The following is a 19,421-nucleotide window of genomic DNA, read 5'->3' as shown; positions in this document are numbered from 1 at the left end:
AGCAACGCACCATTAGTAGCCATGCGTGGACCCATCAGACCAGGAAGTCTGGGTCTGGAGTGAGACTTTTCCGCCACTACCAATGGCTCTTTTTCCTTGAATTCTCTGTTCGTCTCCATATCCTCATGATGAATTTCTCACCTCAAAGTCCTGATTTGTAAGCCTCCATGTTATGTATGGGCTGTCAGTATTATGGGAACGCTCAGTAGTTGCTATGGATCTGTTGTGTATCTCTGATGTGCTGTCATTGGTCATTAGAGGGCTGATGTCACAATGTGCTGCCTTGGAACCTAGGCACTTGTTATGGCCTGTATTTAACCGTTGGGGATGTGATGCTGTGAGGGTTGGGGGTCTCATACATGTATCCTGCATATGTGCGTTAAACCCTTTGAAGAACCTACCTTGTGTGGTTTACTTCTCAACACTCTCGATTAAAGTCAAGCTTTGTGGGGAGAGGCAGCAATGGAGTCAGAAGTGCTCTCAGACGCCTTACCCTAAGCTGGGAGCGCACCTTAACACCTCTTTATGTCTGCCAAACGTCACTCCAGCTGACGTCAACCAAGTGGCCACACAGATCTCCTTGATCTTGTCAACCTAGAGGATAACCATGTTTAAATCTTTAATAAACCCCTTATATACGTATTTAGTAGTTATTTAATGCACTTCTAGTGAGGCTGTCTAACTGCAGCCTATTGGCTTCCACTGAGTCCCAAAACTGGTAAACCACAACTGCCACCTGTTGTTAGGGAGAAGTTACTAAGGTCCTATTTCTAAGGGCCAGATACATCAACCTACTTGACATACAGGATTACTCATGAGAGCTATTCTGGCTGTCTAAGCAGCCAAGGCAAATTCTTCAGAAGGAGCAGGACGGTTAAAAGGCATCGCAAACATTTTCAATACACACAAAAAGAGAAAAGTTCCCACAATATACATATCAAAATATAAGGTGACTTAACAAAGCCGACCAAGTGTTGAAAATATCTTGCACCATCCAAAGGTCCCTTGGGGAGACTCATAGGCCCCTTTAGTTTAAATCCCACTATCTGCAATAGATGCCTCAACTGTCATTGGATGAGTACCTCAGAGTGCTTTTAAATAATCCAAAATGTACCAATTCGTACAGTTCTTTCAGTGCTGTATTATGTGTTTGCTTCTTCCCAAATTAAGGTTCTTTGGACCTTAAACTGATTTCTTCTCCCTTGTTAAGGTTTTCCGTTTGTTACTCGCTTTTTTACTTTTTCTACAAAGAGATCTTCTTCTATTTTTCCAGTGGAAGGTTATCCAACTTTAATGACTCTCTCTTGAGATGTTCTTCTTTTCTATGTAAATCACAAGCCAGGGAGTAACCAGGGGTCGAAGTTGCAACCCCTGAGGTCTCCATTGCTCCCCCTAAAGAAATATAATGTTCTTTTTAAAAAAAAAAAAAAATAAATAAAGCTCCTGGGCTGGCTGTGGCCAGTGTCGTGTGGCTCTTTCTTTCTGGGGTGGCTGGCTTTCTTGTTTAGGCCTCTTAAAAAAAACAAAGTGTAACACTTTGAGCAGTGACCCTAAATAAGAATGAATAGGAATAACAAATAATTTGTCTTTCTGGAATTCTATACAATAATTGCTAGACTCATTAAAGTTTTATTTCAGGCACACTTCAGGGGGTGAGTCGCTGATTTCATCTGTTCTTAAACACCTCAACTCAGCATTTCATCCTTCTGAGGTTGATAGGAGTACAAACACAGGTAGGGTGTTACTGTATGTATATTTGTTCTATATAAAGTGCTTAAGCGTAAGGTTTATATAATAACACATCATTATTATTTGGCCTTGGACGCCTGCTTGCATTCACAGTAATTTATCAATATGGATCTATACACACTGATATTAACGATACATATGGTGATCCATTCTTGTATGAAATGTATATCACATTATAGTGATATCGTAACCATATTTTTCGTAGTGTACTTGCTATGTGATGCCACTTCCTGTTTTGTCAAAGGGTGAAAGGTTCTGTTCCATTTCTCCCCGTGATGTCATTTCGGGGTGGGGGTCAAATTACATCACTGCCTGTGATGTTATCAGAGGTCAAAGGTTGTGTGATGTCACTTCCGCTACCCCTGTCATTTTGGTGAAATGACGTCCGTGTCACAAGCTTTGTTCTCTTTATTGTCTCTGTCTTTGGCCATATATATCAGTCTGTCCTTTTCCTCAGGGTTGTCTCTTATAGCTTTGCTTTCTTTCTTAATTAGACTTCCTTTAACTTGACGGAGACCTCTTGACCTTAACTTGAATACTCCCATAAATATTCTCATTCACTTTTCGTGTTTTCAATCTTATACTTTCATTCTCTTGACTGGGATGGCTATGAGTAGTATCATAACGATTGACATCCGCTTCTTTGATTTTCAATATTATGTTCTCATCGTCTTGACTGGGACGAGTATGAGTAGTTCCATAATGATTCTCCTCCCCCCTCCCAGGTCTCCTGTTTTCCACATTACCTGTCACTCTTAGGGGTAACATCACTGGGGATTCTTTCGTTCGGGTCAGGTACTCTTCTTCATCTGTACGGCTTCCTCTATTTCTTTGATGCATCATACTTCATGTCTTCCTGTAGGATTGCCGACTGGTGTTCCAGATACCGGGACCAAACACGGTTCCAACCATGTAGTGGTTTTTACTAGTTTCTGGGACACACTGTCCCCTTTCTCTCCAATTTACAGGAAGCTGCGCATCCAGCTCTCAAGTTTCGGTACGCGGGCAGTTTTGCAACTTATGGGCTTAATCGAATTTACAGTCTCTTCCCCTCTCTGGTACTATGTAGCCGTGGGTCTTTCCCGGCATACCTCTGTGCCTATCTCACTCGGTCGGCTGCGGGCTCTCTTCATGTTGTTCCATTCTTTTCATCTCAGTTAAATGGCTAAAGAGGTAATGTTGGGATGGATGCTTTTTAGGGAGTTCCTCACAGGTTTGGGAGTCCTTGTCCCCAGAGGGGGAGTCTCTCCCGGTGAAGTCCCACTTGTCTCCACCCGTAGGTAGGGTGTTGCGAAGCAGGGTTCACCTCCATAGCCTCACAGCGGAGACTCTGCCTGGGGGAAAAAAGAGGGGCGAATTCCCGTGATTCAACACAGAACCCACTGAAGATGTCCAGTAAACAAAGACGAGTCCCCTCAGCGCCTGCTTGGAGATTGCAGAGTGGCACTCTGATGTTAGCAGCTGGAGAAGTCACGATTCAACGCTGGATGGATAGGGGTCTGCAACGAAGCCCTTATTGCAAGACATATAGAAATAAGAGCACAAGATGAGTCAAAGGATCCCAGAGACGAGATCCAGTTGCACAGACTTCGAGGTTCCACATGTCGCAAATGAAAGCCAGAAGGGCAGGGTCTGATGCGAAAAACCTATCTTCGAGCGAATGGAGCCATGATACAAGAAGAATTAAGAAGAACATGTACCACAGTCTAGTCATTACTTTGAATGCAGAGTGGATTACTTGCAGCCAAAGTTGGATTTTTCACTGTTCAATGCCCGATGACCAGAGTCAGCCACTGAAGACCCCACAGCTGAATGGATGGAACTCGGTACAAGATGAAGTCAGAGGACCCCCGCAAAGAATCTCCTGAGGACGAGATGCATTGTTTTAGTAAAATGGTGATTCTAATCAGGGTCACAAGCTGCGGTTCTTGCTGAAAGCTGCTGGTAAGCCAAAGGTGATCCCCCCAGCCAAAGGGGCAGCATCAAGGCCATGCTTCAGGACTCACGCAATGATGGAAATAATCAGCAGCAGCAACAGCAGCTGCAGGCCTCTTCAGAAAATGGTGCTCCCACTTCTGGAGCTGATCTTGACTGGTGCCAGTGGATCAAGGGGAGGGAGTGGTGCAGTCAGTTCTCCCTGGTCTACAGAGAATGCTGGAGTAGAAATCCATTTGCCATCCTCATGGGAGAACTCCTTGGCAGTGTTTCTGGATCAAATCCTAGTGTTTGACAACAACTGCAGAGTGTCAGCTTTTATCCCAAAATCAGGGACTTGGGGATGAACTCAACCTCCAATCAGACACACATACACCATGCAAACTTTTGGCAATCAGCTAACCAATGCTGGCTACCATAGTCAAACGTGTGTGGCCTTTTGCGCAGACAAACTCAGGGATGTCCATTCCAGAGCACTTCCAGACATCCCAACCAGAGGAACACATAGGTAAGCCCACCCAGAGCTCACTTGTCAGCTCCGAGCTCACATGAACAATGTCTGTCCCTAAATGGTTATTCCCAGTTGCCAGACACACACAAAGAGCAACAAAGAAACTTTGCAATTTTACTGGATTCAAACAAACCAGTGATGCCATTTTAGTGCTCAATCAGCAGGAAAGGCTCCCAATGTAGAAAATGGCCACACATAAGGCAGCCATGACCTAAAGAAACACTGTCACCAACCAGAATCTGAGCAAATGATCTAAGGTGGTTAGTTGCCCAGGCAGAATAAGGAGCACCTTTTGTGATTGAGCCCTCCTTTGGGGCCCTTTGCTCACCCAAGGAGGCAGTACAATTACACTGTGGCGTGGGACTCACTGGGGAAAATGGCCAGGGCATTGCGGAAGAAGAGCAGAACTTGGAAACTGGATGCCCTACCCAATAGCAAAGGATAATGGTCTCTTCACCCACTGAGATTGCTCAGTAATCAAGAGTTGGGGAGTCGTGTGCGTGGTGAGATGGGACATATCGCCATAGGCTGTCCTCCCAAAAGAACCCAAGCACCTGATGATGTCAGTCTCATGGAAGGCTACCAAAGTATCACGTCAGGCAGTGAGATGAGTCAGGAGGTGTGTGCCTACTCTGGATGTGTGGCCAATTCATTCAAGCACAATGGGCCTGCTGGTAAAAAGCAGCACAGTAAAGAAGCAGCCCCGACACTTCAAGATAGATGAGGGTTGGAAAAAAGGAAATGGAAGCCATCGTGGACACAGACAGCAGGCAAACTGTCCCGTTAGTAGAGTTCATGGAATCAGACGGGTTTTTGAAAGGATCCAGTCGGGTGTATTTGTATTAATGGGGAAAGAGACCCAGTAGACGGATTGTAACATGAGCCCCTGCCTGACCTTGCTGGCGGAAGGAGAGGATGCCAAGATGGACTGGTGCCATCATAAGCCACGAGATCCTGGGGCAGAGTGGGGAGGATCGTCTGGGTACCCTATCATGCCCTCACCAGGAGGCATTGTATCATCACAGGGATCCACTGTCTTTTCAAGGAATTGGAAGAGGGGAGGTACCTCTGAGCTGTCAGCACCTTCACGCATGGTTCCCCTTGCGGGGGTATAGAAAGTATACACGCAGGGCCAACGAGCTGGAAATGAAACAAGAGTGAAAGCTAGAGAAGTTTTTCAGTGATCGCACAAGGTCTCAACACATACCCCTGAGACGTGTTAGGCTAATCGTGTCCTCCCTGAGGGTGGGACCAGGTTGTTGCAAGAAGTGAGAGGACCCTCATGGAGAAGTATTAACCAACGCCAAGTTCCACATCAAAATGCAAACCATCCCCAGGTGTGAGGCCAATCAGCCAATCTCCATTCCACCTGCATAGGAAGACATATCCGAGGTCCCTTATGCCAAAGTGAGGCTGAAGGGTGAGATCAAGGAGGCGCATGTGGCGAAGCTGGTGGGAGTCAGGAGAAGGAGCCCATTTGGAGACAGCTGATGAAGAGAGGAAAAGGAGTGGGATTGGGAGGTAGGAGACCAGAGCAGTGGGCCAGGATGATTTCGAGAAAACGACCCATGAGGACGGAGTAAGGAAGGGATAGACTGGAGGAGAGTCTGGGGAGAGGAAAACTGTACACGTGGGCCAGGGAGAGAAAGACCCATTCGATTGGAACGGGAGAGTATCAGAAGGCTGGGGAATGAGAGACCCAAGAGGTTGGAGAGAGGGAGAACCAGGGGGGTGGGGGCCGAGAGACCTGGGGGGGCTGGGGAAAGAGATGTAGCGGGCTGGGGAAAGAGGCCCAGGAGGATGGGGAAAGAGACCCAGGGGGACGGTGAAAGAGAGAGAGTGAGGGGCCTTGAGCAAGAGGAAACCAGAGGCTGGTGAAAAAGAGACCCAGGAAACTGGAGAAAGGGAGACCCATGGGGCTGGGGAAAGAGAAACAAAGGGGACAGTGGGAAAAGAAAGCTCAGGGGACTGTGGAAAAAGAAAGCCCAGCGCTAGAGAAAAAGGGAACTAGCTGGCTGGGGAAAGAGGGACCAGGGGCTGTGGAAAGAGGGGCCAAGGGTGTTGAAGCAAAAGGGTTCCAGGACAATGGGGGTAGAGGGGCAAAGGGGGCTGGGGCAGGATGGTTCCAGGGGGCTGGAGAAAGAGGTACCCATGGGGCTTGGGAAAGAGGGGCCCATGGGGCTAGGGAAAGAGGGAACAAGGGAGCTTGGAAAAGAGGGAGCCAGAGGCCTGGGGAAAGAGGGAAAACGGGGGCTGGGGAAAGAACAAACCCGTGCGATGTAGAAAGAGAAAATTAGGGGGACGTGTAAAGAGTGAACCAGGGTAATGGGGAGGGGGAGACCAAGGGAGCTGGGGAAAGAGACCCATGAGGCTGGGGAAGGAGAGGCTAAGGGAGTAGGGGAAAGAGAGACCAAGGGGTCAGAGGAAAGAGGGACCCGGGGGCAGAGGAAGAAGGAAACCAGGAGGCTGGGGAAAGATACCCCAGGTGCCAGGGACAGAAACCCAGGGAGTTGGGAAGAGAGACCCAGTGGGCTAGTAAAAGGGATACCCGGGGTGCTGGATAGAGGGAACCCCAGGGGGGTGGGGGCAGGGAGACAGCCAGGAGAATAGGGAAGAGAGAGAGAACTTGGGGCTATGGGGAATCGAGAGACTCAGGGCGCCGGGAAGAGAGAGGCATTGGGTGTGGGGGGAGAAGCAAAATTAAGGGGGTGGGGTAAAGTATAGACCCGGGGTCAGGGTGAAAGAGAGACCCAGTGGAGAGAGGGAGAGAGAGAGACCCAGAGACAAGGGGAGACAAGGGGAGGTGAGAGATCCATGAGCAGGGAGAAGAGTGAGACTTAAGAGGTTGGGGGGAGGGAAACCATGGCATCTGTAGAGAGGGAGAGAGGCCATGGGCTCCCCTGTGGCACCTACGGCGGCTAATTTGTATGTGGAGAATTTCGAAATAGAACATATCTATCAAACAACAAATCCCTTCTTTTCGAAGATTTCCTTATGGCGGAGATTTATCGATGACATCTTGATAATATGGGATGGTACGGTGAGTTCTTTTTTGGAATTTTTTGAATGGATCAATCAACTGAATCGATATTTAAAGTTTACTTGTACACAGAGTTCAGAGAAAATTGACTTCTTAGATATAACGATCTGGGTTGACAAAACACAGAACAAATTACAAGTTAAACCTTTTCATAAGTTAACAGACAAGAATGCCCTGTTAAGTTTTAATAGTTTTCATCCAAAACATACACGAGAAAATCTGCCATTTGGACAATTTATCCGGCTGAAAAGAAACAGCACACTGAATTCGACGTTTCATGTAGAAGCTGAACAATTGAAATTTAAACTGTTGAACAGAGATTACCCCAAAAAAATTGTTAAGAGAGCATACAAAAGATCTACTAATAACCATCGAGAGGCCCTAGTATCGTCCCAAAAACCAGAATAGAAATAATATTGTGTTTGTGAGTACCTACAATGAAAGAACAAATGAAGTCATTAAGATTATCAAAAAAAATTGGCACGTACTTACAGGTGGTGAAAGTCCATTAGAGAGCCCACTATGAGCGTATAAGAGAGCACCTAATTTGAAGGAATTAATAACAAGAAATGATATCTCTCAAAGACCTAAAGAACAATTGAGTATCACACAAGCATGGGGTCTACCAACATTAGTAGGGCATGCCCCCTGTGGTAAATGTGTTAACTGCAAATTTACCAGCAGAACAAAAGAGGTGGATTTGGGACTTCCACAATTGTGGAATCAAATGACATTCACCAACTGTAACTCCACACATGTGATATATGCAGTATGGTGCCCATGCCAAAAGATTTATATTGGCATGACTGAACGTAAAGTGACCACACGCATAGGAGAACATAGGAGTTGCATTCGCAACCACAACACAGTAGCCCCAATGGTAAATCATTTTATTATTCTGAACCATGAGGCAGACGAATTGAAATGGACAGTCTTGTGGAAACTAAATAGAACAAGTAACCCTGAGGCAGATATAAGGAAATTGCAGTATAAGGAACAATGGTTGATTGCTCTCACAGATTCAGTCACTAAAGGACTCAATGAATTTGAGAGTTGGAAACACTGATTGTTTTACTTTGAGCAAGTCAACTTTGTGACACTTGGATGGGTCAGTATGCGTAGCGACAACGATTTTAGATAATAACATATACTGGATTCTGTTCGGGTTTTGCATTCTGTGGTACTCACATCCACTTATATATCCACAATGATGTGGTATATATATATCAGTCACTAAGCCGGAAACATACCTTACAAAAGTGTATGATTGTGAAGAATCCGGACTAGGAGGTTTCCAGAAGCTAAAGTTAGCGAAGCTAGAGTTAAGTGTCAGCCAAGGAACAATTGGAACAGCTAGTGGCGCACGAGACAATGTCCCGTGACTGTTAATATTGCGGTCAACACTTGGAATATTAGGCACAAAGGCTTGAATATACAGTGCCTTTACTTACCGACCATGAATTAGGTAGTAGATTAGGCTGCCCGTGGTAGCATTTTTTGTATTGACGATCGGGACTGGTCTCGTAGGTGTTGAGGCTGCGGAGCGTCAAAGGCTAAAAAATTGAACACGTGACACACGAGACGTGAGAAACGACGTGGTATGAGATGGCCTGCAAGACACGTGATGCTGTGAGTACTCATGTGACTTTAGTTAACAAGGTTAAAGCGATGTGCCGGGAATAATAGAGCTAGCTCCTTTGTAGCAGGACAGCGAGAAGATTGCCACAAGCTATTGTTAACGTAAGTCTACTTTAGACTATTTAGGTATGAGCGGGACAAAAAGAGACAGCAAGTGCGTGACTGAGGCATAAAAAAGATGTAGACTTCTCTGACTTTTCACCTGTGAACTTTGTTCTTCAATTGTAGTGACTCGTTTTCGAGCGCAACACAGGACGATAAAAACGGAACGTTATTGGGTCTATGCCGAAGTTTGGTCGAGGAAATTCGATCCCGAATGCGGAAGCAAGGAAGCCAGTTTCGTGAACATAGGAAAAAGTTATAAAGGAGAGTGGCGCCGTACTGACACCAGGTAACGACATTGCCTAGCGTTTAGCACATGGTGATTGAAAGTATTATACTTTATTATGGGCCCCATAGAGTTAGTTAAGAGTGATGCTGCTACAGATGCTGACATATAATCTTTGGTCAGTGAAGAGAAGTAGCAGAAGGTAACTCAGACTCAGGCTATTGTACATCGTAGGGATGGACTAACAGCGTTGACCTGAGTATACTCTGGGATGGTACCAGAGACATTAGGAATAAACCACGGTCGATATGTTGACTGTTTCGGTAAGAGTGTGCAATTTTCACTCTGGTTATACACTGATTGAGTGTTCTGTTTTTCGTGTTTTTCAGAAATTGAGTAGTCCCGCATAAATGCTTGGACTCTCCCCTTAAAGATACCGGTGTCGAGTGACTCTGTGAAAGCACAACACGGTAAGCCTTAGTATAGTGAACTTAGGCACTATCTAAGTTGATCAACAGCAAAGCATTGACTGTTGAATTTGGTTTATGTTCCCCTTTATTTGTTTTGTGTGTCTCCAGGTCAAGAAATAGATATTGCAAAATAAACTATAGCTTGAGAGCATCCTTTATAGAGAAGAGTTGGGCAGGATTGAACCAACCATAAAAAGAAGTGAGAAGGTTGAAGGGTACAGATGGTCCCCCTGACGAAGTTCTTTAACACTGTGGTGAACAGGAGTGTTGAACGAAACATGTTGGGCAATTATGGTATTGTGATTTTGTGACGATATAATACAAAAAGTATAAATTTATTTGATCTTCACCCCCGGGTAGCACTAGTTGGGGTAGAATTGTATAGAATCAATGTTAGATGTTATCGGTGGTCTCCTTTACTAATAAGGAACCAGATAGCTACCGACCATTGTGTGTCTAGAGGCAGAGTGTTCTCCTTCAAAATATTATACAACACTTAGCTTTGTATAGGTAGGATGTCACAGAATTAAGCACAACACAGGTTGTTTTACTTATGGGTATGGTTTTTATGAGATATGTTTATAATAGGATTTTTAGGAATTACTGTATTTTTGGAAAAGGTGTTTTATAAAATGTTATAAAAATATGTGATGTTGATCTAATAAAATTGTGATATATAAATGATGTGGTAACTTAGTATCTGTTAGTTACGAGTATGAGGTAATTCTAGCGTAGGGGACACCCTAAAGGGGAAACCAAAGACGTGAGGTGATTTCTTGTTGTATGATTGTCCTTCATTGGTGTGCGAGGAGCTTGGTCACCACGTCGTTAATTTGGCTCTACGTCTCTATATGGTTTTTGTATGAGAGGGAGAGAGAACCAGGGGCTGGCAGGGTGAGGCACCGGGGGATGGCGAGTGAGAGAACCAGGGAGCTGTGGTGAGAGAGAACAGGGAGGCTGAAGAGAGAAAGAGAGAGAGCGAGAGAGACTGAGGGGGCTGCGGAGAAAGAGGGCTTGGGAAGGGAGAACCAGGGAGACCCAGGTGACAAAGGGGCGGGAGAGCCCCCTCGGGCCGGGTGCAGAGATAGACACATGGAGCAGTGGTAAGAGAGACACCCAGGAGACAGAGGAGGGAGAGGCCCAGCAGAATGGGGAGAGGGAGACCCTGAGGAACGCAACGAGAATGAGCTGAGGGGATGTAAAGAGAGAGGGGAGTGAAGGGGGAGACTGAAGATGGCACTGGCTGCAGATGTGCCCAAGGGTGGGAGGGGATTGCAAGAGGAGTTATTCAGAGGCTGGTGAGAGAAGTCAAGGAATAGGTGGTGACGAGTTCATCAAGATGCAGGGAAAGGAATCTGGGGTGTGGTGGAGAGAGAAGCTCAGCACAAAGCACTAAGAGGAGATACGAAGAAGATGGTGGAGAATCAAGAAATTGAAGTGTTTAGGAAAGTGGGCTTTGAGAAGGAGGTAGTCAAATTGCGACTTGAGAAGGAGGAAGTAAAGAGAGGAGTTGAAAAGGAGGAGGTGGAAACAAGACTTGGGGAGAAGCAGAGTGCGGGAATCACATTCTCCAAGTGCAAAGAGTGTGAACGCAAGGCTTGGTGGAGTGGCAAGGAGGTATGCCAGGAATCAGAACAGAGTGAGGAGGGGCGAAGGGAGGGGCCAGGGCGAGACACTATGTACAAGCCAGCTAGGAAAAAGAACAGGCATGTGGTGGAGTGGCAAGGAGGTATGCCAGGAATCAGAACAGAGTGGGGAGGGGCCAGGGCGAGACACTATGTACAAGCCCGCTAGGAAAAAGAACAGGCATGTGGTGGAGTGGCAAGGAGGTATGCCAGGAATCAGAACAGAGTGAGGAGGGGCGAAGGGAGGGGCCAGGGCGAGACACTATGTTCAAGCCCACTAGGAATGAGCGTGTAGTGAGGCAGCGCAGAGAAAAGCCAGCTTGAGTTGCGCAGCTGCAGAGCTAAGAGAGAAAGAGGCAATTCGTGGCCCAGTAAGAACCCTGTACATAGCCTAGCGTGGCATCTTTTTTTCTTGTGCCCCAGACCTTGTTTGTAGGCCACTGCACGGCACCCAAACTGCAGAACCGGGCAACTGACTCTGGTGCAGATTTGATACCTGGGAGGAGGTCATCCCACTATCCAGTAGCTACACAAGAACACTGCTAAGAAACAGAGGTTTATATTGTGCTTAAAGACTGCAACATCTCAGAAGAAACCCGCAGTACTGACAAGCAGAAACATGACTAGCCTGAACAACATCATTATGTCGCATAAGCCACTGGAAGGGACCTTAACCCATGCTTAACCAGAACCGAGGTTTGCATTCGACCCCTTTGAATATTCAGAAGAGAGTCTGGCCTTTGAACTAACCCTGGGACCTGCCCAGATCCTGGTGAATGACTATCCTTACCATAATTTCATTATTTTCTGGAGATCTGGAAGAGGCGAGATGATGCAAGAACAGTGGTCTGTCCAGGGAGTGGCTTGGGGTTGCACGTGCTACCCCTGAAATCTGATTGGCCACCCCAGGTGCCACCACATTATCCTAAACTATGATCATTATGTGGGTGTACACTCGTACTTCATGCCACCCCTGCATAAGTCAGTGTCACACTTGGGCCACCCCAGTCAAAAGAGTCTGGGCACGCCCCTGCGCAAGAGCGCAAAAACATGCCTGACCGAGCAGAAGAACTGCACACGAGAAAACGTATTGGTGGTGGGGTTCTGAGACCTGGGACCTGTGGTGTGGATCTGAGTCTACCAGACAGTGTCGGCTGAGTAGTAACAATTTGGAGGAGATCCTAAGAGAGCTGGAAAGATGTGACTGATATTTGAAAAGAAGAAAAAAACAGAGGGCCTACCAAGGACATTGGTGGGACAAGGGCCCCCAAATAGAGACTATAAGATAAAGAAAGTCCTTAAATTGGGAAAAAGAGCCCTCGCACTGCATGCTGCGAAATACTGGGAAAGTTTCAAAGCATCAGAAACCATTGAGAGACAAAGAGCCCTGGTGCTACATTCTGGGTAGTCTAGTGTAAGTACCAAAGTGTGAAGAAGACATAAGAGACGCAATGTTGCATTAAGGGTGGCATAGTGAAATTATCCAAAACTCCCAAAAGAAATTGTCAGAGAAAGAGATATTGACATTGCGCTTTGGTAATTAGAGAATTTCCCAAGGAAACACCAAGAGACTCCACGAAAAAAAAAAAACACGGTGATAATAACATTTGAGGTATTATATCCTAGCAATTTACGAATGAAACTATATAGATTTCCCCACATGTTTTCATGAGCTTCTCTGGCCGGATCGGCACATCGCATAATGACCATATGGACTCTGGGTGTGGTCAGCTGCCCTTTGCCTATGCATGGTGAGTGGCACGCAGCATGTTGAGTTGGTTCTAGGTGACCCCCTAAAGGTAGAGGATGAGCTGTGCAAATATTGAGTGCCTATCCCAGTTGCCATGCCACCTGTACAGGGTCAACAAAGGCCTGTGGAAAGTTGAGTTTGCCCCGGTTCAGTTCTTATCGGGGGAGGTTCACTTGTGCACATCAAGATCACTTAGGATCTTAGTTGGTCCCATTCGACCTACCCGCTTGTCCCAGGTCTCCCCCGTCTTTACAGGCTCATCTATCAACTCGAAGGGCATTATAATGTTGACCTTCTCACATTGACCACCGTCCTGTAGGAGTTCAGTGTACATGTAACCCCCTTGGTTTTGGATAGCGACTGCCCACCGGTAGACCTTGTGGGGTAGAGATAAGCCATGCTTGCTTTCAGCGGCCCCTCACTCACCTGTATGGGTTAAGGGTGCAGACGGTGACCGCCGGGAAGAGCAGCTTGTCGGAGTTCACGTTCATATTGATGCTGACCGGGTAGCTGAAGTACTGTCCAAAGAGAAGGGCAAACTGCCAGTACAGGAGGCCGAAGGTGACGATGAAGAGCACTACCCAGAAGGCTGTCTTCATGCGGTTGTGGGGGGAGCAGGCCAGGCGGATTGTGCCATGGATAGTCGTGTTGTTGCAGAAGAAGTCAAAGAGTTCGCGGTAGGATGAGTAGAACTCAATCAGACCCTCCTTTGCCGCTTTCTTCTCCGTCATCTCTGCTGACTGTAGGAGATAAAAGATGCATGTCACTGTGGACATTAAGCCATGCGGTGTGCCACACCTTGCAGAAAACAAGCATTGGCAAAACCGGCAGCTTGGGCTTTTGTGTAGACATGGGATAGGCATTGATATAATGGTACTACCTGACAATCAGATCACAACAGCTGGAAAAGAGAGTGATTACCTCTGGATATTTGGCAGTACTTGACGCATGGCTAACTAATACCTCAAGTCAAAAATGTGTCTTCGTTGTTACATGTTTTTAACAGGACTTCAGTGTATCGAAGCGTTATACATGAAGTGGCTGTAGGCACAATTGGTTGAAACATTTGTATTACACCAGTAGTCAGTTAACACTGTAACTAAGACATTAACTCACAGAAATAAGTAATAACAGCGTCAGATTAAAGTATGATGTTATTGCTTGATAGAGCAGCCCAGAGAGATCCAAGGAGGATGCGCTTTCGGCAGGGAGTGGCAGGCAGTGTGTGAGCTTGGCCAAAGACATTAGCATGACCAGTGGCAGTCAATGGGTGGGTAAACAACCAAACAACACCCACAAGCTGCGTGCCCCCCCCACACATGTCATCTCCCTCCTACCTTTACTCCAATGCAATAGTTTCGACTTAAGCGCCACCTGATACCCAAACTAAAGAAGCACCCAAAGTTGGACTGGACGCGTCTCCGAAAAACCAGAAGAGGGGATCATGGCGTGGAATGCTACTTCCACGTGCTGAAGGTTGAGAAAAACTGATCTTCTCTCAAAAAAAGAGAGAGGACAGACATTGGGGGAGAGTCCAGCTCCCATGAAGACAAATCACTGATATTAACGAAAAAAAGGGTACGCTGAAGCCATCTTTTAAATGCAGACGAGAAAGAAGAAGGGGGAAATCGCTGCTCCGCAAAAAGAAAACAGACAGGATATGGTTAGGAGGTGATCTCGCCAAGACTGAAGTTGCACAAGATCTCCAGGGACCAGTTCCTCACAAAGAGAAGGACAAGGGGATGCAAACCCCAACGCATGTCGCCCAGACATGCAACCCCATCAGTGTGCAGCCCTTCTGGTGACTGAAGGTCTCCAGTTCCGACAGAGCAATGTCCTACAATTCTTCAAACGGTGATCATCGGACGGAAATGGAACCCTAGGTGACCAGCACCAGGGCATGCACCCAGGCGTGGGCGTCATCACCTGCCTCTCCACCCAGGAGGCTCTTAATCCCATGCTTTATATAGTGCCAGGGCCATCATGCCACATCACAGCCAAATCAGAGCGGCCCGAGAGAGCAGGCAACCACACATTCTTACAACTAGAGCAGGAACCCGGACAGTGGCAGCGAGCACAGTGGTCACTAAGGGTGCATGCGGCGTGGCGCGCCAAGGGCATGCATTACGGCCCACTCCTGGTATATCAGTGATTTGTAAAAACTGATTGTCTGAGGGCACTGGGCAGGCAGCATTGGGCACCAATGATACAATGTTACACAGTTCGCATCTTTAAATAGTGGGGGTTGACATAGCAGCAGGTTGGGGAATGGTCCAAGTCTCCGTTGTGTGATCAAAATGAAATGCTTGGTCTCTCCACTTATAATAAATGCAGGACCCTGTAGCCAATGTGTGTTCCGGACTGGTGACCAGGTGGGGCGGAACCTAATGCGTTACTCGCCTCCGGCACTGCATGGAACAGCCTGATGAATATGGAGCGCGCAACGTCAGAGGGGGTTTGTTCCATAGGAAAGAGCCAATGATAGGCGCTGCTCTGAATTTCTGTGTGGAGTGTTGTGTCAGGGGGTGGTTAGAGTCCCACAGGCCCATACAATCTACCAATCCACCCCACCTCTTGGCTTTGGTACCCTGACCGTGTCTGTCATTAGCAATTGCAGGCCTTTCAACACTATTCCTTCCTCTCGATAGTAAAGCATTTGAGACCGGACCGGTTTAGGACCCGGACATTGACAGCATGCAACGCGCAGGGGGAAAAAAACACACAACCAATCTGGGCAAGCAAGCTGGACATAACTTCAGAGCCAGGTGGCACCTGAAGTCTGCATCCCCATTGGGCTGGGTTTGGGCCAGTATGAGCCCTCATAACCTTTTGGAGGTCAGTGCATTGGAAAGAAGGCTATGGCGGGGTACCAAAATGCAAAGTACCCAAAATGCAAAAGAACTCATACCTCAATTTCGATGTCCAGAGGCAGCAGACATCTCAAACCTCCAGAAGGCTCTAAAACAGGCCGCCAGCCCAAAAATATTGATTTATTTGCAATGATTCAGGAAGCAAATTCAAACATCTGATAGCTCCTGGCATTGGAGGTCTACCTCTTGGAATGGGCTTGCACACCTTGGGACAGACACTCTCACCAGAGCACACTGGCCCATAGAATGTTATGGAGTCTACACCCGGGTGCACTGTCTCATTCCTAGCCATGCTATCCTAATGTCAATGGTAGATCTTAAAATTAGCCTAATTAGAAAGGTTTTCTGGTTCCTTACATATTCGCTTAGGATGCCTGTGCATTGGCACCTGGGCATGTGCACAGCCAACCTTACCCAAGACCGGGCTAAAACTCTGCACGGGGACAGGATACATTACCTCCAGACAGCCCTCGTACCCCAACGCAGGGACTGATGTGGCAGCAATTTTATCCATTTCCTGCTTATGTGCTTCTTAAATCAAACGTGTTAACGTTCTGGCGAGTGCAGACTCGTCATATGATAAGCCTTGTACAGCCAGGTTTGGACTGGCCTATAGGGCAATAGGACAAAGTGCAGGTCCAGCTGCTAGTCAAGACCAATTGGCTTGGTCAAAGTGTGCAAGTTTTTGGGCTGAAGTGGGCCAGTTTGACGAGTTACTTCACTGTACAGCTAGCAGTTATGACCAATGTTATTGAACACATTATTTTAAATGCAAAATTTGCAACACATATTGCAACACATGTTAATGTTAAAAGATATTTGTACCGCGCACTATCACCACCGGAGTGGTCCCCAGGCGCTCTGGTGGCTCTGAAACGGGAAGGGGGGTGAGTTAGTGGGAGTACGCGGAAAAAAGTAAAAGAGAGCAGTGATGTGTTGTTGGCGGCCTCAACACAGTTAACACTGTTCGCTGGGCATGGGGTGTTTTCCGGTCCAAAGACGTTGTGTGCTGTTGTGCGAGTCTATGTGAGGTTTGTTTTGTTGTTGCGGTTTAGTGAAGTTTGTGCGGTGTGTTGTGGTATAGGGCTGTGTTGTGTCTGGTTAGAGTTTGAGAGGTGTAGGCGGAGGGGTGAAATTGTTAGTTGATTGGTTAATAGTGTCACTGTCTATAAGCCTGTGCTGAATTGCCACGTTTTTCTAGGTGTGGCGCATGAACATCACTGCATGTCAATCTAGCTCCAGCACCAGCCGATATTCACTATCCCTTCCAAAATTGATGCTCGCCAATATTCACAACTGTGCCCAAATTCGGTCCGTGCCCACCATTGGAACCTGTCTATGTGAGCGGCTAGCTGGTATTCGCGGTTCTATCCTAATGTGGCTGCGGTAACTTCCCGTTGCAGTCCAGACAGGGCTTCGCTCAACACATTTTTAACAAAAATGTCCCGTCGGGTAGTACTCAGCTAGCAGTTTTGACCACTGTTATTGAACACATTCTTTTAAAAACATCATTTGCAACACATATTGCAACACATATTAACAAAAAAGTCTAGTCGGGTAGTTCTCAAACAGTTTGTGACAAAATAAATGAATTGCTGCTTGCAACTGTAGGCCACTGTTTCATTGGTGGCAGTTTTATCCCCAAGCCCAACCTTGGGCACAGCTAGTTTATTTTAATTAACCAAGAATGATGACTTTAAAGTGGTAATACAGCCTTGTTTTAGGTGAAAGGTGACAATCAATGCCATTATTCACTGACTGTCCACACCCCCTCACATTAAATCCTAAAACATATACCAAATGTGCCTGAAGGTGGCTAATGAAGTTTAAAAAATCCAGGATGTCCCCTACTCACCCAGATTGGAAACAGGTGAGTCAGAGCCTTTCTTCATCCCCCCCACCACGTCTAAAGAAAAGGTTGCATTTTGCATTGCAGTATGATGCAGTAATCCTCTGCAGCAAATCATTTAGGTGCCCATCATGGTGCCCAATAGAAACAATAGGACTAGCACGAAGAGGGAATTAGTATCTTGCTGCCCCCCCTCCACCAAGTTCATGACAAGATGATAGGCCATAAAATAGTGCAACCACCCATTCTATTTCGGACGAATCCCAAATGCGCCAATGATCGACAAATACAATGAGAGGTACCCTCTCAGCCAGCCACACAGATCAGGTGCGGTACAAATCTATCCATGCGTGAGTGAAGAGCCGAATGATATGTTCAAAGACACCGCTATGGACAGCCTGGACTAAGCGCCAAGAAGCCAGGTAGCAGCGTTAAACATTAAACACGCATGAAACACAAACATGCACTCGAATACATGAAGAACATGAGCGTACAGTTCTATAGTTAGAGGACAGATACATATACACACTGTCATTGCATTTATTATTTTGCAATTAGCCAAACGCAGTAACGCAGAAACCGCAAGGCACAAGAGATCCTGATCGAGTTTGCTGATGCTTAAAGCCAATAGTTGTGAGTACATACGGGAGTATATATGGACCCTGATCAAACCACATACAGCTAACTCATAGAGAATGTAGTGTAACATGGACAATGTAGAAAACGCATTATAAGGGTTAGGAAAATTACAGCAGGCCTCAAATTATTGAGCAGGAGACAAGCTGAGCCGATTCACGCTGGACAGGAAGCAAGGTGCGTGAGACAGAACCCACGGCCAAGGTTACGAGATATGAAGACATTTCAATTTCCGGACGACAAAGGGACAAGCTGCACAGAGGTGGAATAAATCCCCATAATTCGGAACTGTTGAACTAAATTTCATGGTTTCTAGACATGTGATGCTGCTGAAGCAGACAATGGACAGTGATCGGGGGTGGGAAGGAAGAGCCAATCCCAGGCAGCCAGATGCAGGTTGCAACAAGTATGCAACAATGTGCAACAAGTGTTGCAATGAGTGGGACTTGGTCTCATAAGGCAAAGGTGGTGTACACAGGTTACAATACAGACACATAATCGTTTGCATCACCTTAAAAGGTGCATAGTGTGCTGAGAACAGTTTTGGGTCCCAGGCCTGGGGGCGTCAGCTCTAACCAATCACAGTTTAGTACCCTAAGGGTGGGTAGCAACAGGCAAGAACCAATGGTAAGTCCACTATTCTGCAACAATGTATTAGTTAGTAAATTGGAGATGGGACAGGCTAGCCACCAGACATGCAAGAGCCAGTGGAATAATACATATAGTTACCCATATAGTTTATCATGCTCCTGACGGCCAATCCCACACTGCGATAGGTTTTTGGGAAACAGCCAAAGTAATGACGGAGTAGTGACGTGTTTGTTTAACAAAAATGGCCTGCACGCCATTCACTGTGTGGCATGCTGGAATTTTTCTGAGTTCTTGTATTGATCCCAGTTGGATTCACCTGTAATAGAACCGCAGTTTGAACTTGTCGTCTAACTGAGTCCTCTGTTGATTCTGGGGAGGGCGTTAGGCCCTCTGAGTCCACGTACCCCCATTATCACTCTGGCATACCTG

The 19,421-nt window shown here is 46.6% G+C and overlaps 1 protein-coding gene across 2 annotated transcripts in view; it reads right to left on the bottom strand.

Annotated features, from left to right (window-relative positions):
• Nucleotides 1–19,421, bottom strand: part of LOC138580288 (amiloride-sensitive sodium channel subunit alpha-like) — a 223,852-nt gene that overhangs the window by 158,788 nt on the left and 45,643 nt on the right. For both annotated transcript variants that reach the window (XM_069650701.1, XM_069650702.1), the window contains exon 2: nt 13,473–13,786. In XM_069650701.1, coding sequence (XP_069506802.1) covers nt 13,473–13,777 — 305 coding nt within the window. In that variant the 5' untranslated portion in view covers nt 13,778–13,786. The remainder of the gene's footprint in view (nt 1–13,472; nt 13,787–19,421) is intronic.

This window comes from Ambystoma mexicanum, chromosome 3p (assembly GCF_040938575.1).
Source record: "Ambystoma mexicanum isolate Mex_15411 chromosome 3p, UKY_AmexF1_1, whole genome shotgun sequence".
NCBI lineage: Eukaryota > Metazoa > Chordata > Amphibia > Caudata > Ambystomatidae > Ambystoma > Ambystoma mexicanum.
This window is presented reverse-complemented; position numbering and strand designations above follow the sequence as displayed.